The sequence below is a fragment of the Cyrtonyx montezumae genome, unplaced genomic scaffold (assembly GCF_038088225.1).
Source record: "Cyrtonyx montezumae isolate F1298 unplaced genomic scaffold, pur_monq_1.0 scaffold_13, whole genome shotgun sequence".
Taxonomy (NCBI): Eukaryota; Metazoa; Chordata; class Aves; order Galliformes; family Odontophoridae; genus Cyrtonyx; species Cyrtonyx montezumae.
The window spans coordinates 31,898,114-31,924,468 of NW_027071859.1; the positions used below are offsets into that span (position 1 = coordinate 31,898,114).

The window sequence follows — 26,355 nt, forward strand, 5'->3', positions numbered from 1 at the left end:
CGTCCTGTCATCTGCTGCCACGGCACACAGCCTGTTTTCCAGTTCCTCCCTCCAGCCAGCCGTAGCCTACAGTGCAGTTTATACTCTCACTTCTGCAGGGTCTCTGTGAAGAGCCTGCAAGTCTATTTTTCACCTTTCTGATGCTATCTTTCTCTTATCTTTCTTCACAATGGGCTGTATGTTGCTTAGGTTAGGATTTGTGGCAAAACCACCATTGATGTCACACCGACACTTTAGTTATTGCTGAGCGGTGCTTGCATGGCATCAGAGCTTTTTCATTTTCTCACCCTGCCTCCCAGCGAGCTGGCTGGGGTGGGCAAGAGGATGTGGGGTGGCAGGGAGGACAGCTGACTTCAGCTGTACCATACAGTGTTGTGCTCAGCAATAAAACTGGGTGCGCAGGCCGCTCAAAGCAGCCACTGCTCGGAGTCTGGTTGGGCATCATTTGCCCTCTTGAGGGAGGTGAAGAGTGGTTGTCTTTGCATAATCTTCAAATCAATTCCTTATTCACTGAATAGTCCACCTTTTGAACCCATATCTCTCCAATTTTGAGAGGTCTCTGTTGCTATAGAGTGAGGCCTCCAACACCTCACAGAATCATAGGGGTTGGAAGGGACCTCTAGAAACCTCCCTGCCAAAGCAGGTTCCCTACACCAGGTCACACAGGTAGGCGTCCAGGCGGGTCTTGAATATCTCCAGAAAAGGAGACTCTACAACCCCCCTGGGCAGCCTGTGCCAGTGCTCCGTCACCCTTACCGCAAAGAAGTTCTTGCACACATTCGTGCAGAACCTCCTGTGCTGCAGTTTCTGTCCATTCCTTCTTGTCCTGCTTCCACACACTTCTTAAAAGACTCTGGCCTTGCCACTTTGTCCCCCACACCTCAGATATTTATAAACCTGGATCAGGTCCCCTCTCAGTCTTCTTTTCTCAAGGCTAAAGAGACCCAGTTCACTTAGCCTTTCTTCATAGGGGAGATCCTCCAGGCCCTTCACCACCTTTGTGGCCCTCCACTGGGCTCTTTCCAAGAGATCCCTGTCTTTTTTGTACTGGGGACCCCAGAACTGGACACAGTACTCCAGATGAGGCCTCACCAGGGCAGAGTAAAGGGGGAGGATCACCTCCCTTGACCTGATGGCCGCACTCTTTTTAATGCATCCCAGATTCAGCTGATTCATGCATTTCAGATTCATTCAGCTGAAGGTAATTATATATAAGCCTTCCGTCAGTGGAGCACATGAAGTAGTTAGTAGTGACAGTCTTACTACCTCTGGGAAGATTGCAGAATCAAGGAATCAGAGAATGGTTAGGCTTGAAAGGGACCTCAAAGCCCACCCAGTCCCAGCCCCGTGCTGTGAGCAGGGCTGCTCTCCAGCAGCTCAGTTGCCCGCCCAACCTGCCTTGAATGGTTGGGGCACCCACAGCTCTCTGGGCAGATATGCCAGCACCTCACCACCCTCTGAGTAAAGAGCATCCCCCTAACATCTAACCTAAATCTACCCTCTCTCAGTTTAAAACTTGTCCTATTGCTCTGTGCCTCAGGAGCTGCTGTCTGCATCGTATCCCACCAGGAGCTGCCCGTTAACACAAGCCACCAGCTGCGGCGGGGAGCGCTCCGTGGGCCCCTATCTGATAGCACCGCCAGGCGGCGCAGTGTGTCGGCGCGCGGTGCACGCCGGGAGCTGTCAGGGTGGCGCGGGGCGGCCGGCGGCGGCGCGGCTCTTCCGGCGGGGTCGCAGAGGTAAGGCGGCTCCCCGCCCTTCTCCTCCTCCTCCCCGTTCCCCCTGCGGCGGGCAGTGGGGAAGCGCGGTCAGCCCTTCGGGCGCTGTGGCGGCCGGCCCTTCCCGCTGGGCCCCGCGGGCCGCCCGGCAGCGCTGAGCGGGCCCCGCCGTGCCCTGCGTGAGGGTTGGGCCGACGCCGTGCCCTGGGGGGGGGCTGCCATCCTGCCCGGGCCAGCAGCTATTCTACTTTGACCTTGAGAACGCCGCTGTTCGGTCCCGTTGGCAGCGGTGCGTGATGATGCTTGGAAGGGTCTGCGGTTTGTGCAGCACGGGGTTAAGTTCCATCTGTTGATGCCGAAGTGGCCTTAGCTCTTGTGGTGGCTTAATTTCATCCGCTTGATAAATGTACAGCTGCTTCTGTGCTAAACGTTTTTACAAATAACGTTTGCATACCTGTTACAGTAATCAGAGAGGCCTAAGCAATTTCCCTGTTTAAACATCCTAAAATCTGGTGGAGATGAGCAGTGCTCCTGGTGAGCTTGCTTTGGGGGAGCCCTTGCATTCGCAGTGCTGTGTAATTAGCATTCCTGTGCCTTCTTTCCATATGCAGTAATGTTATGATATGGGTCTCAGATAACTGAGCAGTGTGTTACCTGAATTGTGCCTGCAGGACTGGGAACAAATGGAAGACACAAACCATAATGTCATAGATGTTTGCAGGTAACCTCTGTGTAAGGTTGACCATGGTAATTTGTAATTTTGCTGCCAAGCCTCTGTCTGTATCTGTTCTAAATTCCTACATATCTACATATTTATGTGCCTTTCTTTGAGGTATTGATAAATTTCCATAAAAGAGACAGAAATACTGTAATATTCTTTCTCTTGTCTAATGATAGCGTGATGCCCAAATACTGAGATTTTCCAAAAAGTGCAGTCACCTTTAATATAACATGGATGAATAAGGGTGAATGCCAGTTTAGAAAAAGACAAAATGTCAGCAGCATAATTCCTGGTTTTCTTCTAGCTGAGATGAGAATAGGCACTTCTGGAATTGAAGTAGCCTGTAAATGAGAAATGGGTAAGGAGAGCTGCATTTCTGACGTACTGAATGTCATATTTTCCCAACCTGTTGGTGACACTTGTGACAGCAGGTATTTAAACAGCATCTTGCATAAACAAGTAATTCCATGTCTTCCAGCAGGGCTGTGGCTGTGCATTCTAGTGCATGATTGCGTTCATTGTGGAGGTTATATTTATTTTGGCAGTGCTTTTCTTGTGCACAAATACTGGCGTGCTACACTGACCACTAGAAACACTCATCACATGCACAGCAAACTAAACTGGTAAGAATGCAGTCTGCCTGGTGTAGGTGGACCTAGATTGTATTCATCTGCTATTATTACTCATTTAAATAAGGGGAGGGGGAATGCTTCCCTTAGCTCATCACTGGCTTAGTTGTCTTGACCAGTTTTACTTCTTCCCACCTTTATTTTTAGTGTTTTCTCACTTATCTGGAAAGGATTGCTTGGGTGACCGAAAATACATATTACTGTTTTACCTCTGTTGTTGCCTTTAGAAAAAAGAGGGAAATATTTTGAAAATGGTTGAGAAAAATAGAAGGTAGAACAGGAACAGAACTTTGAGGCAATAAAAAGAGACAGCGCCTGCTTAAGTGTAGGATGGAAGAACAGAACTTTACACAGTAGAATTTATTTGTGTGCATTTAAATTGTCTTTCAGAGTAATAATCATGCTGCCTTGACTTGTAGCTGAGACGATAAGTAATAAAACTAGAAATAGTTTTCTTCCCTTTTTCCCCGAGTTCTTAAAGAGAAACAGTTCAGAATCAACTATTTGTCCCCAGTGTCTGATATAAGAAGAATGCAACACCAAAGCCACTCAGGAGATAATTTTGCTAGTCAATGCAACACTATCTTTATTATTTTGCTTATGTTCTATGGTATGTGCTTCCTCACTAGAGATACTTCAGAGACAGAATGCCAGATTTGCCTGAAGCTATGCATTAGAACAACAGGATGAATATAAGGTTTAGTCCTTCAATTTTAAATTATTGTGAGCAAAGAATAAAAAAGAATAAATGAATAAATTATCAGGCTTAAAAAAAAAAAAGTTGGTAGATTATGCATTAAATTCAGTATTGGAGTACTAAGGAAGATGTCACAATATGAACTCAGTGTTACACTGGAAGCTGGACTCCTCTTTGAGGAGAATACCGCCAACTCAGTGTATGACAATGAACTCATGCAATCCTTACCTTTTTTCCAGGCTGAAACATATCTGAGAATGGGCAAACTCTTCTTTAAAGCAAATTGGGTTTAAATGGGTTTGCGTTGTTATTGTTGCTGTGGTGTTTTTTGTTTGCATTGTTTTTAAACTTCCTTACTGCATTAATAGAATTTCCTAGTTGGCTGGCAGTAAAACATAAGTAAGAGAGAAAAAGGGTACCTCAAGCTAAGTCTTCAGTCAATAAATGGTTGGAAGAGGTCAGAAGAGCTAACTAGCTAAAAAGTCTTTCCAATTAAGGGCATAATGTCCACTTGAAGGAATGAGGCTGAAACATATAAAAGCAAAAATTAATTGAAGTTCATTTTAGAAACCTTTTCTTGTTCCTGTACTCAGATACCAGGAGAGGAGGTGACTCTTTCAAATGAGGTACCTACCAGTTGCTACTCGGTAGAGTGGGCAGGAGCTGAGTGGGTGCATGTGAGCAGGGCGATGGCACTGCGTGTCAGGGAGAGCACAGAGCTTGCTGTGGCAGGGAGAGCACAGAGCTTGCTGTGGGCAGAGGTGCACAGCTGGGGTGCAGGTGCATGCACGCTGCAGCACAAACATTCTCTTTGCTGTGGCTTTCAAATTACCCTCCAAAATTTGACATTGCCCTCCAAAAATTGCCCTCCAAATTTGTGGTTACCATGGATCTAGTGATCTCAGATAAATACTTTCCATATTCTCTTCAAAGTAACACAGGCAGCCTACTTTCCAATATGCAGACTTGTAATCTTTTTATGAAGGTTGAGAAATCGCAAACTGTGCTGTTGTCAGTTTGATTGTGGACAGCTGAAAATGCAGTATTAATACAGGGCAGTAAGCCAAGCCTTGTCAACCTGGTAGCAACTCGTTCTGCTACAGGAATTGTAGGTGATAGGGTACATACAATATAGGTAGGATTTAATGTTTCCCTTTGTCTTGACATTGTCACAGTGACTGGTTTACTCTGGAAGGTTACCTTTCACGTTTAAATCAATCAATAAAATCTTAAATGTAATATCTTGCTGTTGGAATTATTTAAAACCCTAGGCTGACATTTCAACGAAGGTTACTCTGTTATAGAAGAGGATCAAAAATGCCTTTACCTGTATTGTTTACTCTTTTTTAGCAGATGCTTTGCTGTTAGAATTTGAATTCATTATAAAGGCGATAGTGCTGTAAGCTCAGGTGAAATAAAATTTAAGGAGGAAACTCCACAAAAGTGTCAAAACAGTAGAGGTCAAATTCTGAGTACTTTTCCTTCCTGCAAATGTGTATCTGAAGGAGAGGGAAATGTTGACCAGTTCTAGATGTGTAGACCTGAGGAAACATTTTTTTTTCTGAAAGAGTGGTCAGGCACTGGAATGGCCTACCTAGGGAGGTGGTTGAGGCACCATCCCTAGCGCTGTTCAAGAAGCGTTTAGATGAGGTGCTAAAGGATTTGATTTAGTAGTTGGGTAGGGATAGTGATAGGAGGATGGTTGGACTAGATGATCTTATAGGTCCTTTCCAACCTTATGAACTTATGAACTTATGAACTTAGATATAAGTTGAGATCTTTGTTTGTTTTCTTAACTAACGAAAGGAGAAGCTGATTACTGAGAGGGATTTGTTGGGTGTTCCTTAAGAGTTTTTGAGCTTGTTACTTATTACACTTGATGAACTCATATCTGGTTTATGTCAGACTTCAGAATACCATAAAAGAGCAAAAGCAGGAAGAATGTCTTGCATATCTTATCTATTCCCATCAGAATTCTCTCAGTGTTAAACTGAGAATCTTTATTCTTTCTTCTGTGGAGCATATCCATTTAGGTATTAAATATTATCTTTGTATTACAGGCCATACATGTTGATTCTCATTCAAACAAGAACTAAATAAAAAAAGTATCTCAGAAAAATGTTTCATGTTGATTTGGAAGCTGTCAGTACAAATAATGACATCAAAAGGGATATCAACACCTGACTTGGTGTCATTTTTCTGTGGAAAAACAGTTATTCTTGTGAATTTTTGATAGAAAAGTGTACTGGGAAGGTACTAATCACTGTAATAAATGTCACTGAGTTCTCTATGTTCCTGCAGGAATACCAGGGAGGTTTGGGCTAGCTCAATGTACAGTGAGTATATAGTTTTAGTCATACCTCTTCTTTTTTGTTTTTCATTACAATATTTAATAGCAACTGGCTGAAATAACAACCTCAAGCTGTTCTTCAGAAAGCATTAGAGATGCATTTTTGACAAATTCTGAATAGAAGAAGACTCCGTAATTTTAGAAACAGATTAATTAGTTAGAATCAGAAAGAATCAGAAAGTCTTTGTTCACAGAAGTATTTCCAATGCAAGATTTTTGTATTAAGACACTAGCTTGCAATTTACAGCAGTTTGTTGTTTATGCTTTTAAACACTTCTGAGAGGAAGTGTAATGAATTGCCAAATGACAGGACTTCTGTTCTCTGTGTATTCAAATCTGTTCCTCTTAAGTATAGTAAAATAAAAATGTTTCTGCAGTTTTCACTTGGTATGTGTGCACTGTAGCCAGCTTAAAATCAAACAGCTCAGTACTGTGAAATATGAAATTTTTCTCATCTGCTTTTTAATTATCTGTTAGGTGTATTTATTTTTTTACTGTATGCCCCGTAGCTTGAATCACCAAATAACTTCAAAAATAGACCTTCAATAGGCATTGAACTGCAAGAACCCTGAGGTCAAAGTAAGCAAGATTGTTAGCTAAGGTTATTGCTATACTAGGGACAAATCTTGGGATTTCTGAAAGTGAAATAATGTAAGCATGTTTGTGCTCCACAGCGAGCAGCCCATTTGCTTGCACCAGCAACTGACCTGTTTTGTATTCCAGGTGGGTGGAAAGCAGATTAATCTACCAGTTCTGTGAGGCTTGAAAAAAAAAAAATGTGAGAATGGAACAGCAGCAAATCAAACCTGAAGAGGGGGTTTGGAGTACAACAGTTACTGGATTGTATGGGTAGTAGTTGGAAAGTCTTACAATTTTGTGATAGAGACAAGACCTACTTACACTGAATGTGTTAATGAAACTGTTCTTCTCAGTGTAGCTGCTTCAGCCAAAGCTATTTAGAGCCTCTTAAATGGTCCACTGGTTTGTGTTGATGCAACACAGAAGGCTCTCAAGCATGTAAGTTTAGGGAGGACAGTCGTGCTGTGAAAAGTGCAACTGCAGAAACAACACCTTAATATAACGCAGAGAAAAGATAGTACTGCCTCAGTGATGGAGGCGATTGCAAACTTGTACATAATCCTCAGCAAGAGGAGATCCACAGTCTAGGTAACTGCTTTCCTTGACAAATACATACCTTAAGACTAGTCTCTAGATGTAGCCAGAATTGTGTGCTGTCCGCCCTTTTTGTTGTTTCTTAACCCCAAGAAACCATAAGTAGAAGGTAGTAAGCATCTAGACCTGCTTCTGTGATTTAATTACAGTATTATCAAATAGTTTGGAAATAGATAACATTTCCTAGATAGTGTCTGAGATTAACACATTAATCGTGAAGAATATTTACATTGTTCATTTCCGTTTCCTCATCCATTAAGAGGAGGCACAGTCACTTAACAGCTCAGTGGTAGTCCATGTCCTGACAGGTTCTCCAGGAGATCAGGTGAGCCATCTGAGATTTTTCTCTCACTTGATGAGGTATATACCGAAAAGGAGAAAAAAATAAAATCAAAGCAATGAACGATGCTCTTCATCCTTTCATTTTAAATATATTATAAAATTAAAAAACTTCAAGAAAACTTAATTGTAACCATGGGGTAGTAAGATACATTTTTCTTCTCTACATGGAGCTTCAAAAGGATTATGTTCTTTGAAATGAAAATATCAACTAGAAGACCAGGGTAATTTCATTAGTATCAACTGGTGGGCAACAAACTTGTCTAGAAATACTGATTATTCAGTGAGAATATTTTGACCAGCTTATTAAGAAAAAAACCTGTTTGTTAACTTCGTGTTCCTGCTATTTTTATCTAACCTTTGATAATCTTGAATCAGTCCAAATTACTGGCTTTCAGGTTTTTCAAGCACTTTGGGAAGACATAGTCCTGTTTTACACACAACCATAAGTGGTTGCATTTATGTTTTGCTGAATAAAAGAGGGTACTGATGCTTTCTTGAATCAAAAAAAGCATAGTTCACTGTGTTGAGTTCTTCCTCCATCTTCCTCCATCCTTTGTGCCTGGGAAAATAAAAATCATATTGCTTTTGTATGTTGGTCCTTTCTTCTTTTTAGTAGTAACATTTCACTTTTTGTTTGGAGGTCAGATGCTGATGACCTTGCAGTCTCTTTGAGAAATCTCTTGGTATTCCATAGTTATTCCAAAGCAAAATAGTTCTCTTTCTGGTCTTGAGACAAAACAAATATGATTATTATTATAAAATGAAACCACATGGAATAAACTTTTAAGTAAAAAAAAAAAGTGTAAGTCCTTTGTGCTCTTAGGGTATGATGAGATCTATTGGTTTGGCACTCAGAATATATTTTGAAATAATACTCTGCATCTCTGTACTGCCTGGAAAGAGTTTGTCATTGTGTGACATCAGAACCAGAAGTACGAAAAAAGTTGGTAGGTATAGAACTTTTTATTCACTCCTGCTATTCTAGGATTTTACTCCTTTTGTCTGTAACTATATTTTTATTTTCTTCTTTTTTTCTGCTTTACTTGTAACGGAAAGATGTGAACAGGGCAGGAACAATATGAGAAGTAAAGTAATAACAAGGTCAAAAAAAGAAGTATTGTGGGATCTTAGTTGTTCTGAAAGATAAAAGGTCAATGAGATGAGGGAAGAAGAGAGAACATCTGGTGCTTTATACGTACCATGTCTTGAAGGTTGTGGGGTTAGCAACTTCTCAGAGCTCCCTCTGTATCACCTAGTGCAGTGCTGTGCTGCCTCTAACTAAAGAGATAGTCTTTTCTTTTTTAAACTGTTCTTCTGAAAGATGGTGTGGATTGATCTTCAGAAGCAGCTGCTAAGGGCATAAAGGAGGGAGCAAAAATCTGCCACTGTACTTTGTCTCAAAAACTTGACACAGTCATATTTCAAGCCTGATTTATGACTGTCTCTAATTTGGAGATATTGGAGTGTAGTTTTCTTCATGTTTATGGAGTGCTAAAGAGAGGAAACAGAACTGGCATACTACAATGTGATATAAAGTACGGCAACAGTAGTGGGGTGGCACAATCCTAGGACTCAGCAAATGACAGCAAGCCCAAGCACAACTGCTATGAATTCAGAAGCAAAGGAAGAAAAGCTGCTTATCTTTGGAAGGACTCTGGTAGACAAAGATCTCCAGCAACGTACCTTTACCTCCACTGCCAACCCTTAAATGAGGTCTGGGAAGGCATGAATTCTGGCTCCACAACGTCCAGTCACTCGGGTACATTGCTTGCAACTGAGCTCTCCTGGGTTGACCCTGCCTTCCCACCAGGTGCTCAATCACTGTTTCAGGCTGTGAGTTAGCATTTCTGCTACAAGTACCAATGTAGATTGTAGTGTTGGGATTCAATTGTAAAACCACCAGAAATCAGAATGTCACTTTTTCTTTCTGTTATTGTTCCTGCTCTTCTATTTCGTAGACACTTAATTTCAAGCATTACCACTATTTTGTCATACTGCTGCTTGTGGGTTGATGTTAGTGAGGCTGGCTCTTCAGTCATGGTGAAAGTTCTCAGTGAAGCTGCTGTTTTCAGCATAACTTCTATTTATCATACGTGGTAGGCAGTCTTGTGAGTGCTACTTCTTTATTGTTAGTGCTGTTTCATGGTTGTTTTTTATCTGCTGTGCTTTACGCTATGATTATACACACACTTTTCTTTGTGCTGTCCTTTAATCAAGACAGAGGAGAGCAGCATTTATTGAGTGTGAAGTCTTTTCTGAAGTTGAATATCAAAGAGTTCCCAAATGGCTTCAGTTAAAAGGGATGCAAAATCCTCCTTTCATAGAAATGCTACAATTGAATTTCCCATTATGGATTGCAAGTGCTTGAGGCTGAAGTAGCGTTAAGAAATATATATGTGTGTGTGTATGTATAGAGAGAGAGTGGGTGGAAAAAAATAAATACAGTGATTGAATTTCATGAAAATAAATTCTTTTCAGAGCATAGATTATTTATGAGGTGCTGCTTCACAAAATAGACGTCTTAATTATCTCGTAAATAATGTGGGATTAAAATATACAGGGCAGATTTCAAAAGCCTCTGATTACAGAACACTTACACTTCTGGTGTGTGTGAATGATAATAAAGTAGTTTACACTTCTGGTGTGTGTGAATGATAATAAAGTAGTATGGTATTTCTGAATTGGAATATGAGGTGTTGTAGAACGGTTGAGACATGAAAGTACTTCTGAATAATGTGTGATCTGAATGTGTGCTTCAGTCTTCTACTGAAGTAGTAGAAGTAATTTAAAAAAAAATAGATTTTTTTTTTTTTTTGCTTTTTGAAGGGCCGATTTGTGGGAAAGGTTCATTTATTTATTTATTTTTGGTAGTTGTTTGCTTTTCCTTCTGCTGATGGACTCAGAGGGAGAGGGAAATGAGATAAGAATCCCCTTGTTATATTGTTTAGGATAAACAGCTTTTGGGCAGAGGGGTAAAGCATTAATTTTCCAAATGTTTTTTATTTTTTAAGATTTAATTGTAAATACACACTTGGATATGTGTTAAATATTTGTGGGCACTATGTATGCTTTTTAGTGGGATTTGCTATGAATAGCCTGATTTCAGTTTGATATTTCTGTAATGCTTTCCATGAGTAAAATGTCTTCTCGGAATGAAATTGTTTTAGTAATGTGCCTTTTTATTTGTGTGTGTGTGTTTTGAACAGGTAATGATTGTACATGAATTACAAGCTGGTCTTTAGTGGGGATACAGTGGGAGGATGAACACAGAGGAGCTGGAGCTACTGACTGATTCTAAGTACAGAAACTATGTAGCAGCAGTTGACAAAGCACTGAAGAACTTTGAATATTCCAGTGAATGGGCGGATTTAATATCAGCACTTGGGAAGCTGAACAAGGTATGTCTGTCAGGTGCCTTCAGAAAAAAATCAGGAATTGACAAGGAATACTGTGTAATAGTGTGAAAGGGTAAGGTTTCAGCAGGGTCTGATGGAACTAAGTGCAACATTTTTTTCATAAACATGTACTTTCAATCTCATTTAATTGTACTTTAAAAAGTATGGAAGATACAGGCAGGTTTAAATATAAATACTTTCATATGATGTGTGAGTTACAGAATTTATAAACCATTTGTTGACCTGAGAATGCTATTCTGATTCCTGCTAGTAGTATGTTCATTGTGTACTAGCACTGTGTTCTTTAATAGCAACTTACAAATGTGTACATGTTCTATAAGATCTTGTTCTGATCATTCCACTGAGGAGTTTGTAGGCATCTTCAGTCAGGGTCATCAAGTTCCCTTTGCACATGCACTTTTTACCAACGTGAAGCTCTACAGAATTTGGAATGGAAAAATACAGATCTGAAGCAATTACATAATGTTCTTTTAACTCTATGGAAAATCTAGAACAACATTATTGTTGTCAGTGTTGGTGGGATAGTTTCTTTGTATAAATTCTGCCTTTCAAATAGAAAAGTATAATATTTGGAAAGAGAAGTATAAAGACAGAAATATAAATCTGTGTCCTAGTCTTGAAGTGTTCATGCAGTTTTAGACAGTGGTGAACTTCGGTATGTTGCCTTACTTTATGGCAGTTTTTAACTTTTTGGTTGTGGGGCTTTTTGGGTTACTTCAATATTTCTCTTTGAGCTACTGGCAGTGTCTTCTGATGAATGCAGACTGTCATTTTTGTCCTGAACTGCCATGCGTGATTATACCAGAAGAGGCCTAGTAAAATTAGGTGAATAAGCTGTAAGTGTGGAGCTCATTGCAAGTGAAGTTTTAAATTCCTTGGCATTTCTAGTTGTAGCAGATGTACTATACAAGTGAAAGGCACTGCAAAGAAAAAGCTCCAAAGTATATCTTGAAAGGTTGGTTTGGCCGTATTTGGGAACCAATTTGGAAAATGTGCATAGGATGTTTAACTACTTTGTTTTGTTTTTCTTAATGTGCTGATTTGTTTATCAGGTACTACAGAACAATGCGAAGTACCAGGTAGTTCCTAAAAAACTGACTGTAGGAAAGCGCTTAGCACAATGCCTTCATCCAGCTTTACCAGGTGGAGTTCATCGGAAGGCTCTTGAAACATATGAAATCATCTTCAAAATCATTGGGCCCAAACGTTTGGCCAAAGATCTTTTCCTCTACAGGTACTGTAGTTTAAGCAACTCAGTTCCAAATGTGTCATTTAAATGCTCTTGGTTTTCTGAATTTTACACATTTTAATAAAATAATAATATTTTAATAATATTTAATTAATATTTTAATAATATTGCTTAGTTGTATGGCAAGAATCAAGCAATTTTTTTTTTTTTGGTCAAGTTACTGGTGCTTGTTTAATACTGTTCTTCTGAATACTGTATATCAGAAGTTCATAAGTTCATAAGTTCATAAGTTCATAAGGTTGGAAAGGACCTATAAGATCATCTAGTCCAACCATCCTCCTATCACTATCTCTACCCAACTACTAAATTAAGTCCTTTAGCACCTCATCTAAACGCTTCTTGAACAGCGCTAGGGATGGTGCCTCAACCACCTCCCTAGGCAGGCCATTCCAGTGCCTGACCACTCTTTCAGAAAAGAAATGCTTCCTGAGGTCTAATCTAAATCTTCCCTGGCGCAACTTGTGGCCATTCCCTCTCGTCCTGTCATTACTTATCAGGGAGAAGGCATACAGGTTGCCTACATTTTCCTAGGAATGAACTACCTTTTACTAAGAAATCTGGAATTTGTTATTTCTTCACGGAAATAAATAAAACTTTGTGCAAGTATATACAATAACTGCAGTATTAACATTTATTTCAATGTATTTACCTTTTTTTTCCCATCACTCGAGTATAGCTTATTACAAGAAACTTACTCTTCTAAGCAATCAAAGCAACAGTACAGAAAGATTGCTTTGTTAGAATGCTGGGCAAGTACAAAACTTGCCTTGCTGTTAGCCTCTAGGATTGAAGATAACAAAGGTGAAAGAACCTTGAAAAGAAAGTGTTGTGAAAATATTCTGATTCCCTAACCTCCAGCAGGTTCTTTCTGACAGAAAGCAGGATGTTATCTATTTATATACAATAGATACATGTGTGCTTATGTACACGCACACACAGGGTCACACATGGATTTTATTCTTTAGCTATCCCTAGAGATTGAAATTTCATCAATTTGATTATCTGTAGAATTAAAACAATTCTGATGAGGTAGCAAAAGTGTATATTAATGCTTGGAAATAAATTGTTTACCTTCAATTCAGCTGTTCTGTCTAGCTTGGACAATATGCTCATAAATAGTTTCTTTATTTGGAAGGAGGAATCTCAGATCTATGTTGGTTGTTGGTTTTTAATTTTATTTATTTTTTTGAACTCGTAGCTCAATTTTATTTTTGTTTGTGCTTTGGTTCAGTAGCTGCAGTATCTCAGTAACAGTAGGTTCTAGGACAGAGAAAAATGCTACCTTGTGTAATGTAACTAAGAGCCATTGTTGCTCATGCTTGGGAGGAGACTAAGACATTTACATTTTTGCGTTATCAAAGATTCCAGTATTTTTCTTGTAAGCAGAATGACTGTCTAAGCATCTTGAAGGATGACTAGTTGTGTTACAAAGAAAGACTGTGGAATAGTGTTTTAGTTATTGAACAAAAAGGCATTTTCTGCAGCAAAACAAACCAATTGAAAATAGCAGGGCAGCGTTTCCTCAAGATAAAGGCAAAAATAAATCATACAATTCTGCAGTTTGCAAAGACTTCAGTCTTTCATTAACATGTATAAAATGTGTATCCAAAATGATTTTTAATAGTAGATTTATAAGTATGTATTTTACAACACATGGAGAAGAAGATGAATGAACAGTTTGAATGGAGGGGAAAAAAAAGAGCTTGAGACAAGGGTCTTAAGTCTTTTAACTTCAGTCATGAATGACTTTAAAGGTTGACATTAAATGCATGTCTTATTACTGATGTTATTTGTAAGAATTTGTTATATCTAGTAGCAATAGCAAAAATGTTTTTAGTATGTGGAAAGCTGATTATATTTGTACCTTTCATGAACTTTGATTTTTCAAGTTAAACTCAAAAACTTTTTTTAATCCTTTTTTTTTTTTTCTTCTTTTAAACTGTCTCATGTGAGCAATTTCTAAAACAAATAAATAAATAAATAAATTGTTTTTTCCTCACAGTTCTGGGCTATTTCCACTCCTTGCCAATGCTGCTATGTCTGTCAAGCCAACGTTACTGAGTCTGTATGAGATTTATTACCTCCCTTTGGGGAAAACTTTGAAACCAGGTCTGCAAGGACTGTTAACTGGGATTCTACCTGGCTTAGAGGAGGGGTCAGAATATTATGAGAGGTGAGAATAGATGTTTTAATAAAACAATATGACTGATTTTTTTTTCTTGTAACTTTTCATTAAATATTTGTAGATTTTGTTTTAATGATATGACATTTAATTTTGTTCAGTCGTATTAATTTGGAATTGCGCATAATGATGTAAGATACCTAACTTTACTTATGTTAAATTATCTGTTAAGTGTTTCTGATGTTGAAAGAAAATTGACATTAGGTAGACTTAGTGTTATAATTCAGTTCTGGAGACATATAGCATGTTAGGAACTAGAGAAACCAGGAACCACTTGAATCAAGAAGCACTTCTTTACTGTGTGGGTGGTGGAGCACTGGCTCAGAGTGCACATAGGCTGTGGAGTCTCCTCCTTGTTGCTCTTTAGAAGCTGCCTGGATGTGGTCCTTTGCTGCTTGGGCAGTGGTTGGACCACATGTTCACAGGGCCCTTTCAACCTTAGCCATTCTGGGATGCTGTGAATATACTGCTGCTTTCCTTTTTTTCCCATTGGTTTCCACCAAAGTTATATGTGCTGTGTTAGTGCTAGTCTAAAATACATAATTGAATTCAAGATGCATAGACCAAGCTTCCATCATTAAGATTTATACTTTACCTTATCTAAACTATCATTAAAATACCTACATAAGAGCCAGACGACAAAGGTTCCCTTATCTGAATAGGTATTAATGTATTTTGAGCAGAGGGGCCTGGGAGGTAATAGTTCTTACCTTAACTGGGCTTAGACTTTCTGAATATCTTTACCATAGTGTCTGGTGCACCGGGATCTTAACAAAGCGAAGGATGAAGTGGCACTACAAGTCTTTGAGTTAGTGGCATCGTTAATGTGCTTACATATTTTGGGTATTTCCAAGTACGTTGCTTGGAGCTTCGGAAGCTGGGATTTACAACTTGTGTGCCTCTCCTATAGATACAGTGTAGTTGGCATATCTACTTCAGTGGCTACTTCTTTGCTACAGTTTCCATTACTCCCCAGGGGCCACTCAGCTTTCATCCCAGGTCTGTCTCAGCTGTGCAGAGGGGCTGTTACATGAGACTGCAGAAATGAGAGAAATGATAAAAGAGAGCTCCTGAATTCTTAAATAGCTGTGCTCTCTTTGTCTGTAGCAACAGCTGGCTTTAAGCAGCAGACTAAAAACCTACATGAGGAGTAGATGGTCCTTCTGTGGGTAAGCAGAAACACTTTGTAAGCCAGGCTGGTGCACAAGCTTGCTAGGTTAGATCACTGTGTTCAGGTTGCATTCGGTGGTTCAGAACATGATCAGCCAAAATATAAAGTTAGTCTTCGTGTAAGGCTTGATTATTTATTTATTAGAACTGGGGATAGAAGCAGTGATGCATGTCCTAATTCATCTGATTACTTTATTCTGCAGAACAAACACGCTATTGGAGAAGGTTGCCTCAGCTGTGGATCAGTCAGCATTCTATAGTGCTCTCTGGGGCAGTCTTCTCACAAGCCCTGCGGTTCGCTTGCCTGGAATCACTTACGTCCTCTCCCATTTGAACAGGAAGCTTTCAATGGAAGATCAGCTCTATATAATTGGCAGTGACATTGAATTAATGGTAACGTTTTATTGACACCATTGGTGTTAGACTTAGTTATGTAAGAACATACTTCCAGGGTGGCTTAGATGTCTTTGATATCTTTAAATACAGCCTTTAAAAATAAAAAAAAACGTGCATTTATTTGTCTTACCTCCAATTAAGCTGATGTTTTGGGGTATGATAAATGTTGCAAAGCTGAATTAATGTTTCAGAACTGCTTAGGTTTTGTGTAAAGCTGTCCATTCATGACTCATCAGCTTAAAAGGGTTGATTTTTGTATTTTTGAAAAATGTATAGTATTGTTTTGTCTGATGCTAAATTATTATTACTGATACCATAGAGTGAAAGTTTAGTGTTTGTGTAGTTGAGGGAATCTGTTGATTGTGTTTTCTCAGTGGTAAAATAACTTATCACTGTTTTTGTCTTGTTTAATTATTCAAAATTATTTTTAAATAACTATGTCAGACATTTCACTGTATTTATAAGTAACTATTTTTATTTTGTGAGTGTTCATTTGCATCTATTTACAACAGTACTGTTTCTTCAGGTGGAAGCAGTAAGCACATCAGTGCAAGACACCAGTGTTCTAGTACAGCGGAGCACACTGGACCTTATCCTTTTTTGTTTTCCTTTCCACATGAGCCAGGTAGGCTAATAATGTAACAGATACTAATTGGCAGACTCTTAAGTATACTCCTTAATAAATACTTCTGAGAACTGCTAATAATTAATGATTTTTTCCTTGGTTGAATAGAATCATGAGTAAGAATTACTCTGGTCAGTTTGGTTATTCTCAGCTCAGGATCTCTGCCCTTGTCCTTTCTTGCTTCATGTGTTACATTTTAACTTACGTGGCCACAAACTCAATGTAAAGTGTTACATATAATCACGAGCTTTTAATATGCCCAAACTGGACCTGTAAACAAGTTACCTGTTCATGTTGTTTTTAGTTCTTGGTGTTGAAGAACAGTGAAAGTTGATCCTTGTAACATAAGTGTTATAGGAACATGATAGAATTAAAAATGATTTGATTATTGATTTTGAGTGAGTTTTGATTAGTCAAGTGAGTAGTGCTGGTGTAGTGGGAGATGTGGAAGATATGAGATCTATTTTTAAATTGTTTTAATTATGATTGTTTTTATATATGTGTACTCAAAGTTGATCCATGCTTTCTCAGAAATTTGGAAATTTTTCACTTTGCTGTAACAAGAATTGTATTCTTGCTTTGTGGAAGTATTTGTTCACATTTATCAGTTCTACATGAATATGTTGAGTGTCTTTGTTTAGGTACGAGGATGCTTATTTATTTTTATTTCTAATGTTCAAACCTTCAAAACAATAACAGATAGAGGAAAGAATTTTAAATAACTGCCTTCTTATTAATTTAACTAGATGTTAGTGAAATTTACTTCCTCGGATTTTTTACAAGGCAATTTATTTAATTAGAAAAAAATTGAGTTGTTAATGAAGTCAAGTTATTTTGCTGTTCATAAAGGGTACACGTTATTACTAAGAGTCTATTCAAATGATAACTATATCTGGAACATTGAACCAATTGATTTTATGTGTGCTAATCTTAGCTTTGAAAAAATGTTACTTTCCATAGTGAAATAGTCATGTTTTTAACTTCTTCAGGCAACACGTCCCGACATGATCAGAATTTTGTCAGCAGCCCTTCATGTGGTGCTGCGCAGAGATATGTCGCTCAACCGAAGGCTTTATGCATGGCTTCTGGGTAGGTTTGTTTTATTAGGTAACTTGTTTGTTTGTTTGTTTGTTTGTTTTTAATGGAAAGTAGAAGAAAGATCATGTGTCCGTTGGTTGTGTTACAGAGAAAAAGATTATTGGAAAAGGGAAATATATTTTGTATTGTTAGGAAGAAAAGCATTGTTCTTCTCAGTGGGCATAACCTGTGAAGAATGTCATTCTGGAACTGCTTCCTGTTCCATACATTATTAGTGCATTTTGCTGTAGCAGTAGTTATGGGCCGCTTTCAGGAAGAAAGCCTGATGTAGTAGGCCTGCATAAATGGACACTGAAGGGCAAGATTTATTTCCCTAAAATCTTACAATGGAAAAACAGATAACAGGCATTTCAGCTTAAGACAGTTGGAGCATAGTAGGAAAGAAAGATTGAAAGTAAAGCAATGTCAGAATATGTTCATAGTGTATTGATGAAGGATTGAATATGCAAGCCTTAACTTTAAGCATCATTAAATATTTACATCGTTGAATTAACATATCATCAATCATTTTTATTGACTTCATGGAACTAAAACAGAACTTCAAGCCCTTTTTGGAAGTGAAAATAGATTGATTACAAGACACACACTTTCACTTCTATCAAATGCTAGGTTACTAACGTAATACATGTTTCTTCTTTTATATGAAACCAGTTGATAGTCACAGAAGAGTGACAGAGAGGAATAGCTATTTAGAAGGCTTTAGTAACTACTGTGGGAATATTTAGAAAAATAGAAAACATACATAAATACGTAAATTACTTTATTTAGTCTTGTTATTTTGAGAAAATAAAATCCATTGTTTCACGAAACTGGCCTGTTATTCTTTATGGTCATTGTCACGGCACTTTAGTATAAAAGTCGACATCTCTGACTTGTAAGTTCCTGAAAGTGTCATAGAAACTGGAGACTGAGTAGAGGGAAACTGGAAGGAAGACTATTTCATGTTCTGCTTTACCTATTTTGTTTAGCTTTCCAGCACACCAGCCAACACTGGTAGCTTTTCAGGCTACCCAGAACCCTTCCCAGCAGCTACTGTATCTTTCCCAGCTGGTAGATATGACATCACAGACAGGTAGCTTGTGCATGATTAGGAAAACTAAATTGTCAGAGAACAAGAAAAAGAGAACTGAAGGTATGGATGAGGAGCAACACAGTTTTACATAAGGGATTTAGTTTCGTTGCTGAAGAATTTGCAGGGATTTAAAGGATTAATATGAAAAAAAAGTTGGATTTCTTTAGTTTTGCTGCTTACTAAATAATTACTAAATAATTGTTTATTTTTTTAATATTGCATCTTAAATTCATATAATTTATTGCCAGATGGATATAATCCATTCTATGTCTAGATATACCAGCTTCAGCTAAAATCTTTTCATGTCTTAATAATCTCTGGAGACTCTGACTTGCAAATTGATCATCTTTTAAGGAAAGGCAGTGAAATACACAATCATGCATTCAGATCCACAGGCATTCAGATACCTACATTATCCAATTTAAAGAAAAATAATTTCCAAATTAATCACTGTGCTAACATTTAAGCTAAGTTTGAGAGATAAGATGCGTCATCTACTGTCACTGAAGAAGATATTTCATGCTTTTTTAAAATCACAATTTTTTTTCAGTTGTGTAAGTTTCTACCACTGTCTCTGCAAAAAGATACTGAAACTTCATAAAACAGTTCCATAATTAATTTTTCTGGTCCCGTTTTATGAATAGCTGGTGCCTCCATTTGGTTTATCTTTGGGGAGGGTAACAGGCAAAGCCCTGTTGACTTTTGATACTGTGCTGCTTTTAATGTGTGTAAGGAAGTCAGTTATATTTGAGGACTCTCTAAAGTCATATTCTGCATGAGATTATTTAATTCTGGTGTTGGCTATTCTTGTTGACTATTCCTTCTTTTTGTTTTATAGCTGGAGATAGTCTTTTTATAATTCTCAAGGCATAAATATGACCTTGCATCTCTTTGAACCCAGGCAGGATTAGCTGTAGATAACAATGGTGGCTTTAAGTTGCTGCTGAATTGAATTAATCTTCTTAGACTTTCCTTCCCCTTTTTTTTTTTTCTTTTCTTTTGTCAATTCAGTACAAAAAATGTGGAATGGAGTCATATCCTGACCAACTTTTTTTTTCCCCTAGGCCTTTCCAGAAAAAAACTAAAAAAATGGTTAAAGAAAAGTTAGAAACCTTTACAAAGCAAAAGTTTATCTCCTTTCAGATTTATAATAATACAGTTGATTTTTTGTGGAATATGAACCAAATTGATGACTAATATTCTCTCTGTATAGGTATTTTATTCGTACCAGAGTGCTTTTAGTGATAATCTATTTATATTTTCAATACCAAATTTTGTATTCTCAAATTCTTGATATTGACATCTTTTCGTGAGACATAGTCCTAGATTGTCTTCTTGGAAGTATGCAGTCTTTGAACACTTATTTATTTTGCGTGATAAGTAATTTGAGTAGTTTTGCTGTGTGAAGTTAAATTCTTTAGTTTTTGTGCAGTCTGCATGTTTGGAAGAATCAGTTTCCTATATTAAACTCTCTTTAAATCATCTCTCTCTTGCCAACATTACTTGGACATCATCTTGGTAAGTTATCAGTGCTAGTCTGTTTAAAGAAATTGACAAAATATTCTATTAGGAGACAAGTATTTATTTACCTTGTCTTCTGTTTGCTTGAAGGTTTTGATAATAATGGTGCCCTTATAGGACCCAGAAGTACAAGGCACAGCAATCCCGAGGAGCATGCCACTTATTACTTCAACACATTCTCCAAGGAAATGTTAGTCCAGGTAAGCATACAGTATTTTTATTGAGGCACAGATAAATAGATACTGATCAGAGTTGCTATCTTTGTCTTTTGACTTGACATTTCAATTTCTCTGTGGTATTATGTCCTACTCTTCTGAAACCTTCTCAGTGAAAAATCATAGTATATATGAGATAATATCATTCTTTGGAATGACAGTATGATCGAGACAAATATTAGATTCTTTCCTGTCCTATTCTTCCATGAATGCAGCATGCATAAAAGGTATTTGAATATAAGCCCAGCACACTGAAGCCTGTTCTATAACAAGACAGAGCTGAGGAGTTGTTTTTACTAACATTCAGAAAATTCCTCTGCTTTGGGTATCATAGAACTTTGATTAGATAAACATTACTCAGGAGGCATGGGCATGAAGGATCATCTTCCCCTCTAAGCAAGGGGAAGATCTTTTTGACTGACAATTGAGAGGAATAGTTGAGCAAGTTGACTGTCATGCTGTTTGACCCTTAAAGCTAAGTGTGCTGAGTTTACCTGGTCTCAAGGACTGGTGTTACTTCTCTCACAACAATTGATGAGTACAGATCTATTTCAAGATGCTGTGTCTGATCCTGAAATCAGGTAGATGCTTTCTTATTAAGGCAAATTGAAAAGGTTGGGATTTTTCTGATAGTAAGAATTGTAGTACTACATATAGGAATTACAATGAGGATTTCAATGTTATTTGCTGACAGAAGCATATTTAGCTCTTAACAGCTTAAAAGTGAGATTAGCAGAGAGTTAGCACTTCCAGTTTAAAATGAAGTTAGTGAGATCTTTTGTTTTACTGACTTCAAAAGTACTATTCCTTTTTGCTGCTTTCTCTTCCAGTCTTTGTATTCTTTTAGTTCTCCCATTTTATTCATTGAGACAGTGTAATGAGAATTCCGACCTTCCAAAGGCACATTGCGGTACAGAAGACTTTTCTTTCAAAATATTGGCTGATGCCACCTGATTTATGGCAGATATAAAAGCTGAATCTGTTTTCCTGCCTCATTTCCTCTCTCCCTTCATTCTCTTATTCAGCAGCTGTAAAAAAAATGAATTAATTTCAACTCTGAGCAATGCCAGCAGCAGAGAAAACTGAACTGAATCTATAGCAGTTTAGGTGGGACATTTTTAATTATGCAGCTTGTGCCCTGAACTGCTTCAGTGTAGAAACTCAGTTTTTCTGTTTGTTTTGAAGTTGTCATTGCTGTTTCTTCAACTTAGTCAAGAAAGTGATATACAACATAGATATGTCCATAGATGGACAGATTTTTTTTTTTGTTCCTTAAATTCTACATTTACATTCTCAACCAATTTCTTCATTACTTTTCTTGTTGTCTATTTTAATTTTCAAGAAACTGTGGGATGTTATCTATTTATGATATGTTACTGGGCATTCTGTTTTCATTTTACTTTAGTATATACTTGTTAATATTTCTGTAGATGAGAATTTTATATCATAGGTGAAGCTGAGAGAATATTTAAGCTTGGAGACAATGAGCTACAGTGAGTTAATGGTTTCCAGTATTGAGACTTTTCCTTTTATATGCAGCCCTGATAATTTCTTTCAAAAACTATTTTCTGTTTGGTTTTTCTCTTTTTGTTATGCTATTGTTCTTTGTAGGCCATGACTGGAATATTACAAGTTAATGGACATGGAGAAGAAAGCACATTAATGCAAGACTTAAAGCCCTTTCGAATTCTTATCAGTTTGTTGGATAAGCCTGAACTAGGTGATCTTCATTTTACTACTTCTCATCTTGATTTTGTTTTGCATGACTTTACATAACTTTTTTTTTTTTCTTACGTTGGTTAAATTAAAGCAAAGCTGTGTTCCTAATGACAGTGTTAATATCAGCTGGTTAGCTGGATTTCTGTATCTTCCAAGCTGATTATTTAATTTGGTTGTTAGGTTTATCTTCATTTGAATGCATTTTCTTCTACATTCACCACAGGGAACAGGAAGCTAAAGTCATAGACAGAAATAAATGCATTTTGAAAGAAGCTCAAATAGGATCTTTCTCATTCCTTTATTTAAATAGCGATTCTACTGTTTTAAATCTCAGGTGTTGCTTTTGGGAATAATGTGCTCATTCTGCTAACATACACATAGAGATCAGAAACATTAGCAACAAAATGCTTTATTTCAAAATTATTATCTGTAAGGAAGCAAGTGTTACTTGTTTTTTACTTTATTTTTCTTTTCACTGTTTTAAGTGTTAGGATGAACTTTTCAGCAGGTAAGTGCAAAGGACTGAGAATGAAAGTAGGTAAGATGAAAGAACTGACAACCATTAAGCCTTTTTCTTTATAACAACAGTTACAGAGGTGACTGCAAATTTTCTGTGTCTGCCCTAAGATGTGAGGGCAGAGGAATAAAAGTTTAAAAATGCATCAATTGTAAGAGTACAGCTTGAAAAGGAAGTGGTTAAGACAGACAAAGAGCAAAATATACCTGACAAGAATTTCTTGTCTTCCTGATAATTTGTGATTTCTGGGGAGCAGTTTATATTTTCAGAGGCAGTGTGCACATGAAATTTTTATAAAGTAAGCAAAGCTCTGAGAATTATTTCAGCAAAGTGATACAGAAGAAAATGTTAAGATTTCAGCTTGGCTCGGTGATCATACAGTCACTGAAGGCAATTAAATGAGGCTAAACAACATGACCAGACAGCAAATACTTCAAGCAGGATCACTTTGTGGAGTAATCAACTAATCTCAAAGGAGGTTTTTAGTTAGTTTGTTTGTTAATTATTTTTATTTCCTTAAAGTCAGGATTTAGCTCATATCTAGAGGTGGCAGTATTAAAAAAAAAAAATAATTAAATCCCATAGTTTCTACCTGGAATTAAAGAAAACCTGTCTTGATTTAATAGGAAGATGTTCAAAATATTTTATCTTGCATTTGCTTTTAGATATTTATTTGTTATATGATAACACCATGAGCTAGCTTCTGGTGTTCCAAAATAATTGCTTAAAAGCTACCTCTGGTTAGGAATCTATGAAGTCACATTTACATGAAGCTAATAATACCTCAGAGTCGGCTTGAACATGAGCTATGCTAATGTGCTTGCTTAGCATTTGAACTAGATGTGTTTGTATCTGAGCCATTGTTGTATACATATGGGAAAAAAAATCCTCTTGTGATTTATTATAATTTTGGTTATTGTAATTGCATGTTTATTTCTGGATTGTAAAAACCAAACAAACAAATGAACAAAACCTGAAATTTACGTAGTTTATGAAATTTAATGAAAGAAATTTTTTGGTTGTGGTGTTCAGAGCTAGCTAATGATTTGTTAAATTTCACATGTGGATTGTTGTGATGTTATAACTTACAAGACTGTCATTGCTGGTATTTCTCTTTAGGCCCTGTCATCCTAGAGGATGTGTTGATCGAAGTCTTTCGAACATTATATACACAGTGCAAAACAGAACTGGAGCTTCAGGCAGAGCCTTCTTTCAACAAAGATCACACGCAGCTAAGCAGGTGAATGATATGTGGAATGTGTTTTGTATTAAAAAAATAAATAAAAGCCTTTTTGTGCCTGAAAGCATGCTGTATCTAGGCCATGGCTGCAAAGCCTGTGAGACTGTGACCTTGTTTTCTTCCTGATCTGGGTTCCATTGATAGCAATTGCAACTTCTGTGTTCTGTGCTAAGGTCTGCAGGGATGTAGCTTCTTTTTTCCTTTTTCTTTCCCCGATATCTAGAGTGAAATTTACCCATTTTTTTTTCATTACAAAAATGCTTGCTTGATACAGCTGAAATTCAGTATTTTGCTGGACTTCATCATAGAATAAAATTGAGGATAGAAAGGAGTATAGAATGTATTTGAAGATTTCAGATGTGTGTCTTAAAATGCAGAAGAGAGAAGCTCCAAGTGGGGAAGGAACAATTATAGGAGGGATAATGAGAAAACAGACAGGAAGGCTGGTAACCATGCAGAGACATGGGGATATGGAGCCTGCTAGTATACCAAACCCTAGGGCAGCTATAGTAGGGTTGGGGTTGGGGGAGATGGTGATTCATCAGTATCAATTGTTGGTGGATAAACTTGATATGTGATTAAGTAACTCAGAAATGAAGTATGGAAATGTAAAATGTTCCTTTTATTTTCTTTAGCAAACTGAGGGAGAACAAGAAAACAGCAGAATTGATCAAAACAGCCAATCTTCTATTCAATTCCTTTGAGCCTTATTATATGTGGGATTACATAGCTCGTTGGTTTGAAGAGTGTTGTAGGTAGGTTGTAATACTTTCTCCCTGTATTAGTAAAATTGAGGTTATCTTTTGTTTTATATATTCTTTTTCTTTTTTGTTTTATTCATAGAATTTATTATACTGTAAATGTGATCATCTAGGCTGTAAGTCTGACTAACCTGATTATCTTCTATGACAAGATGACCCACTTAATAGATGAGGAAAAGGCTGTGAATGTAGTTTATCTGATTTTTAGTAAAGCATTGTCAGTTTTTCACAGGTATTCTAGAAAAGCTGACTGCTCATTGCTAGGGCAGGTGTAGAGTTTGGTTGAAGAACTGCCTCACTGACCAGGCTTGGAGAGTCCTGGTGAATGAAGTTAGATTCAGTTGCAACTGACCTGTGGCATTCCCAGGGCTCATTGCTGGGGCAGTGTTGTTTAACGTTTTTATCAGATCTGGATGGAGGGGATGGACTGTTGATCTGTCTTGAAGGGTAGGAATTCTCAGCAGAGAAATTTCGATAGGCTGGGTCGATGAGTCCAGTCACAGAACATTCACCAAGGCTCAGTGCTGGGTCCAGCACTTGGGTCACAACAACCATATGCAATGCTGCGGGCTTGGGGAAGAGTAGATGCAAAGTTGCCTGGCAGAAAAGGACCTAAGGTTGCAGATTGACAGCTGGTGAATGTGAGCCAGCAGTATGGCCATGTGGCCAAGAAAGTCAATGGTATCCAGGCTAGACAAAATTGCTAAACAAAATTTTGGCTGGATTTACATTGCATAGTTAGGAATCCTGATGTGTTTTAGACTTGTTTTCTGTTTTTTGTGGAGGAAAACCTAATGAGGTTCAACAAGGCCAAGTGCAAGGTGATGCACTTGGACCGGAGTAATCCCAGGTATTTATACAGGCTGGGGGAAGAACTCCTGGAGAGCAGCCCTGTGGAGAAGGACTTGGTGGTCCTGGTGGATTGATTAGAAGCTGGACATGAGCCAGCAGTGCATGCTTGCAGCCTGGAGGGCCAGTTATATCCTGGGCTACATTAAAAAAGAGGTGGCCAGCAGGGAGAGGGATGTGATTGTCCCCCTCTACTCAGCTCTTGTGAGGCCCCATCTGAAGTACTGCATCCAGGCCTGGGGCGCCCAGCACAAGCTCTTGGAATGGGTCCAGAGGAGGACCACTAAAATGATCAGAGGGCTGGAGCACCTCTCCTATGAGGAAAGGTTGAGGGAACTGGGCTTGTTTAGCTTGGAGAAGAGAAGGCCCTGAGGAGACCTCATTGTGGCCTTCCAGTACTTGAAGGGAGCGTAAAAAAAAAAAAAAAAAAGGGAGGGTGAAACCCTGGGGACATTCAAGGCAAGGCTGTATGTGGTTCTGGGCAGCCTGCTCTAGTAGCTGGCGACCCTGCCCACAGCAGGGGGGTTGAAACTAGGTGATCTTTGGGCTCCTTTTCAACCCAGGTCATTATATGATTTTATGAATAAAGACAGTTCTACAGTGAGAGGATGGTTGCATACTTTTAGTAGAAGCCAGTGAGGTCAAGTCTACTTTGCATTAACTCACAGTAATGTGGTAAATAAAAGGAGAGAAAG

General features: G+C 38.0%; 1 protein-coding gene across 6 annotated transcripts in view; it reads left to right on the forward strand.

The window, feature by feature from the left end:
• The first annotated feature begins 1,681 nt into the window (after positions 1–1,681).
• DOP1A (DOP1 leucine zipper like protein A) overlaps positions 1,682–26,355 on the forward strand; it is a 60,812-nt gene continuing 36,138 nt past the window's right edge. For 5 of the 6 annotated variants that reach the window (XM_065730947.1, XM_065730950.1, XM_065730949.1 and 2 more), the window contains exons 1-11: positions 1,682–1,739; positions 10,837–11,028; positions 12,099–12,280; positions 14,298–14,468; positions 15,851–16,040; positions 16,570–16,668; positions 17,658–17,757; positions 20,450–20,559; positions 22,186–22,294; positions 23,930–24,050; positions 24,686–24,805. In XM_065730947.1, coding sequence (XP_065587019.1) covers positions 10,891–11,028; positions 12,099–12,280; positions 14,298–14,468; positions 15,851–16,040; positions 16,570–16,668; positions 17,658–17,757; positions 20,450–20,559; positions 22,186–22,294; positions 23,930–24,050; positions 24,686–24,805 — 1,340 coding nt within the window. In that variant the 5' untranslated portion in view covers positions 1,682–1,739; positions 10,837–10,890. Of the gene's footprint in view, positions 1,740–4,046; positions 4,063–10,836; positions 11,029–12,098; positions 12,281–14,297; positions 14,469–15,850; positions 16,041–16,569; positions 16,669–17,657; positions 17,758–20,449; positions 20,560–22,185; positions 22,295–23,929; positions 24,051–24,685; positions 24,806–26,355 lie in introns of those variants that run through there. The other variant, XM_065730948.1, reaches the window with a different exon arrangement.